The sequence below is a fragment of the Macrobrachium rosenbergii genome, chromosome 53 (assembly GCF_040412425.1).
Source record: "Macrobrachium rosenbergii isolate ZJJX-2024 chromosome 53, ASM4041242v1, whole genome shotgun sequence".
Classification (NCBI taxonomy): Eukaryota; Metazoa; Arthropoda; class Malacostraca; order Decapoda; family Palaemonidae; genus Macrobrachium; species Macrobrachium rosenbergii.
In genome coordinates this window covers 3,882,811-3,897,557 of record NC_089793.1, presented here as the reverse complement: position 1 = coordinate 3,897,557, position 14,747 = coordinate 3,882,811, and the positions used below count along the sequence as shown (strand labels likewise).

Sequence of the window (14,747 nt, the reverse complement as noted above, 5' to 3'; positions counted from 1 at the left end):
TCCGTTATTGTATCCTACCACGTCCACCAGAAATTACTTCACAATTCCCTCTTTCTCCATATGCAATCCGTTATTGTATCCTACCACGTCCACCAGAAATTACATCGCAATTTCTTCCATATGCAATCCATTGTTGTATCCCACTAAATCCAACGGAAATTACATTGCAATTACTTCTTTCTTCATATTGTATCTCCGTTATTGTATTGTATTCTCCGTTATTGTATCTCACCACATCCACTAGAAATTACTTCATGATTCCCTCTTTCTCCATATGCAATCCGTTATTGTATCCCACTACATCCAACGGAAATTACTGCACAATTCTTTCTTTCTCCACATCCAATCCGTTATTGTATCCTACTACATGCAACAGAAATTACATCCCAGTTCCTTCTTTCTCCATATGCAATCCGTTATTGTGTCCTACTACATACAACGGAAATACATCTCAATTCCTTCTTTCTCCATAGGCAATCCATTATTGTATCCCACTACATCCATCAGAAAGTTACATCCCAGTTCCTTCTTTCTCCATATGCAATCCGTTATTGTATCCTACGTCCACCAGAAATTATAAATTACATCCTGGTTTCCTTCTTTCTCCATATGCAATCCATTATCGTACCCCACTACATCCATCGGAAATGACATCGCAATTCCCTCTTTCTCCATATGCAATCCATTATCGCATCCCACCACAACCACCGGAAATTATAAATTACATCGCAATCCCTTTCTCTCTCTCCATTGCAGATAGCAACTTCGTCCTGGGCAACGCGCAGGTGCCGGCGCTCTACCCGATCGTGTACTGCAGCGATGGCTTCTGCGAACTCACCGGGTACGCGCGCGCGCAGATCATGCAGAAGGGCTGCGCCTGCAAGTTCCTGTACGGGCCGGAGACCTCCGAGGAGCACACCATGGCCATCGACGAGGCCCTCGAGACCAAGTCGGAGCTCAAGGTCGAGGTCAAGTTTTACAAGAAGAACGGTAAGGGATTCCGCCTCTAAGTAGCAGTAGTAAGGTAGTAGTAGTAGTAGTAGTAGTAGTAGTAGTAGTAGTAGTAGCTTGGTAGTCGTAGTAGTAATAGTCATAGTAATGGTAGAAATTGATTTGTTAGGTCATAGTAATAATAGTATTAGTAATAGCAGAAGTTGATTTTTAAATCATAGTAATAATAGTAATACTATTAGTAATAGTAGAACTTGATTGTTTAAGTCATAAGAATATTAGTAATATAGTATTAATAATAGTAGAAGTTGATTTTTAAGTCATAAGAATAGTAGTAATAGTATTAGTAATAGTAGCAGTTGATTTATTAAGCATAGTAACAATAGTAATACTATTAGTAGTGGTAGAAGCTGATATATGAAATTTAGGCTGCCTAGTCAAGCACTAGGAAACTTTCGGCCATTCAGCGCTTAGACACTAAAAAGAGGGAGTTAGAGTGGTTGGACAGCAAAAGGTAACGAGATCCAGAAAATGAAGGAGATGAAGTAACAAAAATCTAAAGTGTAGCTGGGAGAAACCCCCACAGTTGCACTGAGAAGTAACAGTTAGAGGTGCTGGACAGCAAGAATGAAGGCAGGAAGGAAGGCGGAATGAGGGTGTATGACTACAGTGCACCACGTAAAGTGCACTAACGGCGCTACCCGCCCCCCTACGGATAGTATTAATAGTAGCAATTAATAGAAAGTAGTTAAGATGACTCTTGACCCCTATAGATGATTTTTTTAGGCAGGCTTTGTCTGTCCGTCCGCACTTTTTCTGTCCGCACTTTTTTCTGTCCACACTTTTTCTGTCCACCATCAGATCTTAAAAACCACTGAGGCTAGAGGGCTGCAAATTGGTACGTTGATCATCCACCCTCTAGTCATCAAACATACCAAATCACAGCCCTCTAGACTCAATAGTTTTTATTTCATTTAAGGTTATAGTTCGCCATGATCATGCTTCTGGCAGCAATATAGGATAGGCCACCACCTAGCCGTGGTTAAAGTTTCATGGGTGGCGGCTCATACAGCATTATACCGAGACCACGAAAGATAGATCTGTTTCGGTGGCCTTGATTATACGCTGCACTGGCTGTTCATAAAACTCGATTGCCGAAGAAACTGGCGCATTTTTTTTTTTTTTTTCCTACGTCATGGTGGTCTGTCGAGTGAGTTCAGATTAGCTAGACTTAATCTGTGAGTGGGAGATAAACTCAAGCTTCTTTCTCCTTTTGTTGTAATATTAAGAATTTTCTAAGGTTTCCAAGTACGAACGTTTTGTGGTTTAATGAGAATTTTGTAAACAATCATTATCCTTATTATTCTGGTAAGTAGTGCTAACTCTTCGTGTTCTTAATAAAAATATTAAAATATATTCTGATATATTGTCGGCCTTTTCAAGTGATACACCCATAAATGTATGTTCACTTTATTTATTTTTTAGTTGCTATATTGAAGTTATTTCTACGACTTTCGAAGTGGATTTTCATACCTCAGAATTTTAGATATATTAGTGTCTCTTGAAGTGATTTCTACAACTTTTGGAATAGATTGTGTACCTAAGACTTTGCGATATATTAATTTCTCTTGAAGTGATTTTTACAACTTTTGAAGTAGATTGCGTACCTCAGAATTTTTTATATACTAATTTCTCTTGAAGTGATTTCTATAACTTTTGAAGTAGATTGTGTACCTAAGCCTTCGCGATATATTTATTTCGCTGGTGGCGATTCACGCAGAATCAAGATTGAATCAGCTGTGGAATATAAATCGGTTTACGTTTTGGAAAAGTTCGAAATATTCACTTTACTTTCCCCCCAACTTTTACTTTATTTGTCGTGATGAAAATCCGAATCACGATTTAGAATTCCCGTATGTTGGTTGAACTTTCTTGAAGGTAAAGCGTATGCCAAGAAATATAGATAAAATGATACGGTTGTCACAAATCACTAGAGATGGAGTGCTCACTTTATACGTTCTCTGATATAAGCATTAAGCTATTTAGATAACATGCAATTTTACAGAATATAAAGTTTACTGACAAATGCAATTCATAAGAGTCTTCAGGAAGAGGGAGAATCTTTCTAAGCAACGAATGAAAGGATGGGAATGCAGAAAATGCCCAAAAAAATAAGAAGGGGCAAATATACCGTACCCATTAAATCATCCATGCCTTTTTATAACGTCTCTTAAAGGAACACTTTAGCTTATTTACGAAAATACCCTTTCTTGCATGACGCCTTTATAATTACCTTTCAAACTGGGCAAACGTCACATTTATATTCTCAGTAAATTTTTGCCTCCGTTATTCGTGTAAGTAGGTCGGCGGTAATCCCTGTAATAATCAGAGATTACTTTTAATCAGTGTATGTAATTAGTATGAAGGCAAAATTTCGCTCGTTACTTTCTTTGTATCTTTGTTACAAGGACATTCATTCATATTGTTCGTCTTCTTGACAGGAAAAGTGGGAATCCTCATGCATCTCAGTAAAGGCACAAAAAAACGAAAAAGTAATATTAGATTCTTTGTGATTAACAAAGATACATATCATGGGAAAACAAGAGTAACAAGTTTTAGTTAACTCTGTAAAAGAAAACTATTGTGCCGGACTTGTGCGTCCGTAACGCACTTTTTCTCTCCGCCCTCAGATCTTAAAAACCACTGAGGCTAGAGGGCTGCAAATTAGTATGTTTATCACCCACCCTCCAATCATCAACCACACCAAATCGCAGCCATATAGCCTCAGTACTTTTTATTGTATTCAAGGTTAAAGTTAGCCATAATCGTGCTTTTTGCAACGATATAAGATAGTCCTCCACCGGGCCGTGGTTGAAGTTTCATGGGCCGCGGCTCTTACAGCATTATACCGAGACCACATTAAGATCGATCTATTTTCGGTGGCCTTGATTATACGCTGTAGCGGCTATACAGAAAACTCGATGGCACCGAAGTTTTTTTTTTTTTTTTTTTTGCCTCTGAATTTATTGTTCGAACGATAAACCAAATGGGTTTCGGCGTCTTGTCAGATAAGACCTGAGACAGACAGACAGACGGAGAAACGTCACAGAGATCCGTTGTTGTAAGTTATGTCTTTCCCTTTGCCTTAAAAAAATGTTTAAAGATGAATTCGATATAGATTTATGAATTTCTCAAGTGTTTATGTGTACAGTAATTAAGTGGTAAAAAGCACTTGAATACGGTACATCCCCGTTCAGTTAAAATGCCTTCGGTGGTGAAGCGAGCACTCCCTCTTTAAGGGATTATATATATGCTGTAGATATATATATATATATATATATATATATATATATATATATATATATATATATATATATATATATATATATATAAATTTATATATATATATATATATATATATATATATGTGTGTGTGCACGTGTGTATATATATATATATATATATATATATATATATATATATATATATATATATATATATATGTATGTATAGACATACATATGTGTATGTGTGCATGTATGTATGTGTACGCACTTGTGTGTGAGTAAAGCTTTTCACATGGTAAATTACAACCACAAAAGCCTCTGCAACTCTGGTGCAAAAAGATTCCTAGGCGTTCTGTATTGCAATTAAACCCTCTTCTGTCTGACTGTGCGGATTAGTATTTAGCCTTCGTCAAACCAATCCCCTCTTCTTCTTCTTCTTCTCCTCCTTCTTTTTCTTCTTCTTCTTCTTCTTTCTTCTTCTTCTTCTTCTTCTTCTTCTTCTTCTTCTTCTTCTTCCCCGACGTTTTTTTTTTCAGCCGTTTAATTAAAAACAAACCTTCCACCAATCGACAGGGGCTTTGAAGTACAATCTGTGAGTTGCGTGTGTTTGTGTGTGTGTGTGTGTGTGTGTGTGTGTATGTATGTGTCCTTTCGATTTGCCTTGGTTGCTATTACCGGAAAATCCTCGTTTTTATACTCGTTTCAATCGCGTGTCAGTTTCGTCCAGTAATTAAAATGAGAATTTTATCTCTCATTAAACGCCATTTTTATACACCGCTACGGAAAAATGTTAGGAACGTTAAAATATAAGCCTTTGAAAGTGAAGATATTTTCGAGACTGCAAATGTATGTATTTCTCTGACAAATCACCTCTGTTATCAATTTAATGCGCTGGTCTTGCCCTGCGTTTCCGGCAAACAGAATGGCCCTTTTTTTATAGGCGTTTCTCGCCTAACCAAACACTGAACTCCTGTAATGGAATTTTCAATTTTGGTTATGGCAACGGAAATTCAAGTCACAAAGGGACATTGGAAGAGTAGTAGTTTTTTTTTTTTTTTTCTTGTGAGTCGAGTGGCTGTTGGCTGGCTGGCTGACTGTAAATCCATTTGATTGAATGAAGGGTGTTTTGTTTTTCATGTCAATTTTTTTTTTATCTGTATCGTAATTGTCTGCTATTGGCGAATGTTTTCCTGTTGCTAGTTTACGAGCTTTGTCCGTTTTTAAAATTTATCACCAAATATATTTTGAAACGAGTTCGGAAAAGAAATTTGTATCTATTTTTTTTTATAATTTATCACCAAATATATCTTGAAACAAGTTGTTAAAGGATATTTATTTGTTCAATACTTGTAACTTAACCGGAAGGTATTCCAGTTTTGGCTCGGAATATCAAAGAATTCTTATTTTCGTAATTTTGGCATTTTTTCCTCAGCTCTCGTGTTTATTGCTGACAACCCCGCAACTCTCTCTCTCTCTCTCTCTCTCTCTCTCTCTCTCTCTCTCTCTCTCTCTCTCTCTCTCTCTCTCTCTCTTCTCCCTTTTCTTATCTTTTAAACTTTGCATGAGTTTTTAAGGAAACTATGCAACCTGCCCCACTAACTTTAAAAAAAAAAATTTAAAAGTCCCTTAATAAGAATAAACTCTTATTCGTTCTGTCTCTTTTTGCATCCACATTTTTCAGATTACTTCGATTCGAAATACCTCTATGGCCTTTGCAACCTTTTCGAATTTTAAAAATATTGCTATATAGTGATTTTATTGACTGACTGATTGCTCGTTTTTACGTTTCTGGCGTCCCATCCTCAGTGATGTGGATCATCAAGGCATCTCTCTATATGTATATTGCTTAGATTTATGTATATAAAGAGAAGTATAGTACATGCATGCGAATATGGAAAAGGTGTCTGTGTACATACATATTCATTTATGTAAATGAGACATACTGCCTATTTCCACTACATTTCTTATTCATTTGAAGCTCATATACAGTAGGTTGAAACAGGCCTCTACAAAATACTCGTATAGGCTTATTGGACCACTTGGGCTAGTATCATTTTGCTTTTCCAGTTAGGTTCAGTTAATGATAATAGTAATAACGATCAGGAGGAGAATAAGAAGAGGGAGAAGGAGAAAAAAAAATAATCAAGAAACAAAAAATTGCCAAAACAAAAGAAGTGATACTTTGAAGTTAGAGACCCAGTTAGTCATTAAATTTGCATCAGATTTTACTTGGGCTCTTGTTATGGTGGTTGTTTATTCCAACAACAGGGCGAGCAGACAAACTACGACCCAGGAATTAATCCCTCACTTATGAAGGTCGAAGGTTGTAACTGAGCTTAGAATGAAGGCCTGAATTCTGTGTATATTGAAGGTCTTAAATTGGACTTTCAGGCTTCTGCAACTATACCAGTGACGATTGCACAGTGACACTCCCTCTGGAAGTGTCATCTGTCAGTCAAAGGTTGATTGCTCAGACAGAGCAGAGACAGAGGTGGTGTGGGGAAGGGGAAGAATCCCTCTCGACTTCATGTATCTATATTTATATCTGTATCTGCATATGAGTGTGCGTGTATGTATGCGTGTGTATGTGTGTGTGTATATATATTATATGTATATGTGTGTATATATATATATATATATATATATATATATATATATATATATATATGTGTGTGTGTGTGTGTGTGTGTATTAGAGAAAATGATGAATGACTCCAAAACAAGAAGCTTTCGGTAATACTGTACCATTGTATTTACTAAAGACATAGGATTTAAAAACTTCCAAACCAGAACGGGGATACAAGAAACGCACTTAGAAGCAAAAAATAATTTTTTGAGAGACACCAGGATTTTCTTACAATTAATTCTATCTACAAAATAAAAGCGTGGGCCCCGAACATGGAAGGAATTGCTACAAGAAATAAAAATCTATTTCTTGTTGCAATTCCTTCCATGTTTAGAGCCACGCTTATTTTTGCAGTTGAAGTCCATCATATGGATTCCGGAATAACCTCCGTTTCTCGCCTCCATTCATCCCCGAGAAAACATTTTACATTTATGAGTTACTACGCCATTCTCCGTCCGGGAAGCAAATCAAACCTTCCAGAAATACGCACTGTTTACAAATCTCCAGAAGCGGCTGGTGTTTTTTCCTGACCATCAGAACGATGGAGGAAAATGGATGAAGAATGAAAGAACTGATGATAATGATGATTTATCCCTCCCCACTAATGAACGCACGTGTAACCTGATGAAGCATCTCCTAGGAAAACATGTCCTTAATGAATGCCATAAGCGTTCAAGAAACCAATTAAGAAGAGGAAAAGCGCTGCCTGCCGTTTTGGGGGCTGGCAGCGATTTGCTAGTGAATGGTTGTTGAAAAGGTATTATTATTATTATTATTATTATTATTATTATTATTATTTAAAAAGGCTCAGAGTCTTGCTGTAGTGTTATGTAGATAATTGCTGCTTTTATGTGTGTATTATGTAGTATGGAAGTATTGTGTATAAATATATATATATATATAATAAATATATATATATATATATATATATATATATATATATGTATATTTATATATATGTATGCATGTCTATTATAGTGTCATATATGTTTCTGTACTTTATTTCACTTATATCAGAACTTATTGTACTTTATATATACAGTATATATATATATATATATATATATATATATATATATATATATATATATATATATATATATATATGTGTGTGTGTGTGTGTGTGTGTGTGTGTGTGTATACAATGAGACCAAAAGTCCCACGATATAAGAACAAATTTACAGAAACATATATGGCACACATATATATAAATATATAAAAATATATATATTATATATATATGTATATATACATATGTGTTGTGTGTGTTTGTGTTTTGTAATTGCTCATGCACCTATGAATAAAGGATATGTTTGGGTACATAAACTCAGAAAATGGCTCTATTAACGCTCATAATTTAAAATGGTTGAGCCAGCTGAAACCATCAGAGTATTTTGACATTTAAAACGCTCGTCCAAAATCGGTTTACTTGGAATATTATCAGATGAATTGTGCCGTTATGTCGCAAAAAGATTAAAAACTATTCTTTTGTCAGCATCGTCATAAACAGATGAGATTTTTAAAATCTGTTCAACTTTTGAAACTGACGGGAGATTTATTGCTTTTGTCATACTTTATGTATATTATATATGTGTGTGTATGTATGTATGTATGTATGTAGATATATATATATATATATATATATATATATATATATATATATATATATATATATATATATATATATATATATATATATATAACATGTGTTGGTAGCATTCCGAGTCTCAGTAAGTTTATAGGGATGGAGTTTCTAGCCCATGTTCTTTTCCTGGCGTGGCTGAAGTTGCACCCTTGTACAGCTGAATCAGCTTGGAGACGGCAGTCTAGGTTAGATTCAAGGATCGTACAAGCACCAACCTTTTGGTCTATCACTGAGAGTTATATCTATGGACCTCAGGGCCAACACATTAAGAGACGCTCAACCGTAACTTTAGAGATGGTTGAGCAGTAGCTTATAGAGACGAGTTCCAAATCGAGCAGTAACTTTGAGACAGTTCCAAAACGAGCTCGTTCCAAATACCGTAGTTTTTCAAATACTATTGTAGAATAGTTCAAATACAGCAGTATTGTAGAGACGAGTTCAAATACGAGCAGTTTGTCGCCAAATGAGCAGTAACTTGTAGAGACGAGTTCCAAATCGAGCAGTTTGTCAAATAAGACATCTGTCGGTTCAAATAAGAGCAGTAGTAACTTGTAGAGACGAGTTTAAGAGCAGTAGCTTAAAATACGAGCAGTAACCAGTTCGCAAATACTTTTAGAGACGAGTTCCAAATACGAGCAGTAACTTGAGAGTTCCAAATACGAGCAGTAGCTTTTAGAGACGAGTTCCAAATACGAGCAGTGGCTTGCAGAGACGAGTTCCAAATACGAGCAGTAACTTGTAGAGACGTGTTCAAATACGAGCATGTATGTAGAGACGAGTTCCAAATAGCAGTAACTATAGAGACGAGTTCCAAATAAGAGCAGTAGCATATTCCAAATACGAGCAGTAGCTTGAGACGAGTTCCAAAATACGAGCAGTAACTTGTGATTCCAAATATAGCTTGTAGAGACGAGTTCCAAATACGAGCAGTAACTTGTAGAGACGAGTTCAAAATACGATTCTTCCAAATAGAGCAGTAAGTTTAGAGACGAGGTTCAAAATAAGACAGAGTTTGTAGAGACGAGTTCAAATACGAGCAGTAACTTGTTTCGAGTTCCAAATAACAGTAACTTGTAGGACGAGTTCCAAATACGAGCAGTAGCTTGTAGAGACAGTTCAAATGAGCAGTCAACTTGGAGACGGTTCCAAATACGAGCAGTCTTGTAGAGACGAGTTCCAAATACGAGCAGTAACTCAAATACGAGCAGTAACTTGTAGAGACGAGTTCCAAATACGAGCAGTAGCTTGTAGAGACGAGTTCCAAATACGAGCAGTAGCTTGTAGAGACGAGTTCCAAATACGAGCAGTAACTTGTAGAGACGAGTTCCAAATACGAGCAGTAGCTTGTAGAGACGAGTTCCAAATACGAGCAGTAACTTGTAGAGACGAGTTCCAAATACGGCTTATAGCAGTGAAGACGAGTTCCAAATACGAGCAGTATTGTGAGACGAGTTCCAAATGCACAGCGGCTTGTAGAGACGAGTTCCAAATACGACAGCTTGTAGAGACGAGTTCAAATAAGAGCAGTAGCTTGTAGAGACGAGTTCAAATACGAGCAAGCTTGTCCGTGTAAGTTGTAGAGTCGTCAAATCCCCTTCGATTTCTAGCGATCCTTGCGGAAAGTTTCATCGAAATCCGTTTGTCCGTTCTGAAGATATCTCCTGAATGCTCTGAAAGCCACGAGATAAACGTTTGCAGAAGTCGAATTGGTGTTCTCTGATGTGCAACGTAGAAGACTGAAAGGGTGACCCAATCATATTGAGCTTCCATTTACGTTTGGTCGTCTGCAACAACAAATAAGTAAATATGAATGTCAAGGCATTAGTGTTTATGATGCGATAATGGTTTTATTTTCTGCCATAATTCAGAAAACTCAATTTGAATGTAATTCGTTAACTATATTCTCATGATTTGAAATATTTAAATTCGTCAGAGTTCCGTTTCATCAACGTATTTAATTGAGGCTATTTATTTGTGTGTGTGTGTGTGTGTGTGTGCTTTCATGATCGGGAACTTTCATGTGCAGTGATGATGAATTAATTGTATCCTGTTGCGATTACGTAATTAGCGAATCGCGCTTACTAACGGCAACAGTGAATACAGATTTTAATTAGCTCGTGTTATTTAGTACACAGTCTTTTGCTAATGTGAACTGAATGCAAGAACATATCTTCATTAGTTTTCAAATTACGTCGAATTTGCTTTCATAATGTTATTTGATTGGTGCTTGATGTTAACACGGGAACATCGGATCTTGGAGATGTTTGCAATGGTTTCAAGTAAAAAAAACATTTTTCGCCGTGAAAATAATTTATTTTTTTCTTGCACAAAAAAATTTAATCAGTAACTGCTTCTACACGAAGACGCTCATCCGGCCATTTTGTTGGTAGTCCATTTTCTGAAAACTTTCAGTTGTAACTTTTAACGAGACTCGACGGTTCTAGATTTTAATTCCTCCTCCCTGGAACACCTCTCCTTCTTCCATCCTCTTTCGTTTTATGTCTTCTTTTAGATTTGCATAAATTACCTCTGATCGAGAAGGTACGTAAGGCATCCTGCTCTAAGTCAGACGTGGTTTTTGTACCAGCGTAAATGGCAGCTGTTATCAATTTCCCTAAAATGTATAAATTTACCACATTCTGCCTCTTAAGGAACCCGTTCCTCTTCAAGTGGTACTGGAAGCCTCCTTTTTTTCCTGAAGCCTGATATTTACTTAGGATCCCCCTCCTTACTCAGATTTATATTACTCTTTTTTATTGCCCCTTTGTAAAAAACAAAAAAAAAAGCCCAAGCGGTTTCACCAAACGTGGATTCTTTGGGTAAACAAACTTGTCTCAGCTCCTGCCTCGAACATTCGTTTGGATAATAAATTATAAATTATCCTTTACACTTTTAGTTTACTCCTTTTTATTTCTGCACGCGTCATCGAGTATCAGACTCGTTTCTTATCTCCTAATCTCTTCTCTTTTTTTCCAAGAGATCTGGTTCCTAATTCCCACTCGTGAATCAACTGGAGGCAACTTTTGACCTTTTGAAATGATTGTTCAAGAGCCACTCTGATTTCACGGAAGGTGGAAAAGAGATTCCTTGATATTACTCCTCACCCTCTACCCTAGCGTAAGGGAAGTAAGAGAAAAGGAAGAGAGAGTAATGAGAGGAGACAAGAGACATGATGTAAGTGCTTAAGTAGGAGTAGTAATGGCAGTAATGAGAGCTTTAAAGAGACTTGTGTCACTTGACAAAAAGTTTTTCAAGTTTCCCTTTTTTACCTTAATGCCACTGCTTATCCAGACGCTTTTGACACAATAGCAGCAGAGGCGTTGAACCCGAGACACTCTTGACTAGCTACGTCAGGTTCAGGAGGAGGAGGAAGACGAGGGCTTGCCGAGGGGAAGGTACTGTTTTTCAGAGAGAGAGAGAGAGAAGGGAAGCAAAGAGAGATGGGTAGAGGAGTTGAATCAGTTGCTCTTGGAAAAGGAAAAATGATTTGATCAGAAGGTAAAGAACCTTATAACGATATTAATAAACTGTGTGTGTGTGTATATGTATATGTGTGTATATATATATATATATATATATATATATATATATATATATATATATATATATATATATATATATATAGAGAGAGAGAGAGAGAGAGAGAGAGAGAGAGAGAGAGAGAGAGAGAGAGAGAGAGAAAAGTAACCAACATACAATCACGAGGTGTAACAAAAATCAGTTTCTTACTCACATCAGGGATCAGAACAGGTTTCGATGGGAAGGCAAGGGTAAGGGCGCTACCAGCTGACGACCCACACAGGTCATATGTGTGTGTGTGTGTGTGTGTGTGAGTGGGTCGGTTGTGCTCTTTCTTTCAATCCAGAAAGACCTGGATTCGATCGATGTGAGTCAGAAATTTATATAATATATAATATATTTATATATATATATATATATATATATATATATATATATATATATATATATATATATATACGTATGTATGTATAGCCTATATATATACATGAGCTTCTATGTTTAGCAACGTCAAGACACGTTCCAATCTAACTCCTAGTATCAAAGGAGCTATTTGTGGGTTGGAAGTGTGGCCGGCCTGTCAATTACCTCCGAAGCAAAATAACAAATAAAGGGGAGAGCGAACCCCGACGCAGAGGGCTCTCTCTCGCATAAACGGATTACCGTAGGCTTGGCGGGCGAGCTGCTGTCGCCTCATCAAAGGCCCGAACAAATGATTAAATCATCCTCCCTCAGAGGGATCCGGTATTCTCTTTATTCTCCTTCGTCGCTTCTTCATTAGACTCCAGATCTGTCGGAAGGTTTTTGACTCTCTCTCTCTCTCTCTCTCTCTCTCTCTCTCTCTCTCTCTCTCTCTCTCTCTCTCTCCGCCTGCCCAAGCGCGCGTCCCGATTCATGAAGAGGGTTATACACCCTTCAGCGTTAGAGTGTGTGTGTGTAGGTAGCTTGTAGTGGAATAAGGCGTAGGTTGTTTGTGATTTGTGGTCCCTTGCCTAGCCAGTCTTAAGTCCCTATTCGTGGAGAGGTACACCCCTTCAGCGTTAATGTATGTGTATATGTATGTGTGTGTGTGTGTGTGTGTGTGTGTGTAGGTAGTTTGTAGGGGAATAAGACGTAGGTAGTTTGAACTGGTATAAGAGATTCATGAAGAGGTACACCCTTCAGCATTCATGTGTGTGTGTGTGTGTGGGCAGTTTGTAGTGGAATAAGTCGTAGGTAGTCTGTAGTGGTATAAGGGGAAATGAGGCACTGGCCTCCTCTGTGTGGGTGTGTTACAAGATAGCGGAATTAACCGGGAACCTGATAAGTGGCCGTCTCTGGGGCCGAAGAGATAATTAGGTGAAAGATGGATAAGATTGGTGTATGAAGTGGTGAAAGTGGGTTTGATGTCGTTTGGTACATTAGGATTTAATACCGGAGAGAGAGAGAGAGAGTGTGTGTCTTATATGCGATTGTTTAGCAAAACATAAAATATATATTTTCGAGACCGTATTTGTGAATTTTTCATGTATGTATTTCAGAGGATTTTTGATTCCGATTCTCAAGAGCCACTGTTCTGAGTGTTAACAATCACTTTTCCTACTCTTGAGGGCCACTGTTTGAATGCCTGTGCTCCGACTCCTCAGAGACTGTTCTAACTATTAACAGTCATTTTTCCTACTCTTGAGAGTCACTGTTATGACTATTCGCAGGAGTCACTTTTCTGGCTCTTGAGAGCCACTGTTCTGATTATTAACAATCACTGCTCTGACCTTCAAGAGCCAGAATCCCGAGTCTAAGAGCTAATGCAGAAAAATTTCCTCCATCAGGGAATATATGATTTATGCTTAAATAATAACAACAGCATGACACTAATGCTGCCCTACAATGGAAGACTGCAGTATCTGCAAAAATACAAAACTGAAAAAAAATGGTAGATACTGCAGTTTTCCCTTGCCTTACTACTGCTTTTGCAGATACTGCAAATGGGACCCCCTAAATAAAGCACTGAAGAATCATCCTGAAACTGCAGTAACTTGTGTATTGGTGTTTCGCGAGCCCAGTAGGTGGCAGATCTCAATTTCGAAAATTTTGCAGATACTGCAAATGGGACCCCCTAAATAAAGCACTGAAGAATCATCCTGAAACTGCAGTAACTTGTGTATTTGTGTTTCGCGAGCCCAGTAGGTGGCAGATCTCAATTTCGAAAATTTTGCAGATTCTGCAGATGGGACCCCCTAAATAGAGCATTGAAGAATCATCCTGAAACTGCAGTAACTTGTGTATTAGTGTTTCACGAGCTCAGTAGGTGGCATATCTCAATTTCGAAAATTTTACAGATACTGCAGTTTTCCATTTTAGGGCAGAATGGTCGTTTGAATGTTGTCTTTGAAAATGCTTTGCGGAGAAGTCTCTCGGTGACATGAGGCCACTTTAATCCAGAGACAACATCATCAGGGTTCATTCAGATCGAAAGGATTATTTAAATCAGGCTTTTATCATTCACGATTTTTTCCAGAGAGAGACCTTGCTCGTGTGAAGAGTGACTCTCATGAAAGCTTAGTTTTATGAATAAAGCATTGCTTTTATTTGCATTTTTATACTTTAAATAGAGCCGCATGTCTTTCATCTGAAAATATATCGCTTGTCCCAAACGTTAAAAATTATTTTTTAAACATTTTTTATCAGTACGACACGAATTTCAAACATATCCATGTAACCAGACGTATTTGGAATAAATA

At 37.3% G+C, this 14,747-nt stretch overlaps 1 protein-coding gene across 6 annotated transcripts in view; it reads left to right on the top strand.

The window, feature by feature from the left end:
• Positions 1-14,747, top strand: part of Elk (Eag-like K[+] channel) — a 451,009-nt gene that overhangs the window by 348,876 nt on the left and 87,386 nt on the right. For all 6 annotated transcript variants that reach the window (XM_067096523.1, XM_067096526.1, XM_067096524.1 and 3 more), the window contains exon 3: positions 757-990. In XM_067096523.1, coding sequence (XP_066952624.1) covers positions 757-990 — 234 coding nt within the window. The remainder of the gene's footprint in view (positions 1-756; positions 991-14,747) is intronic.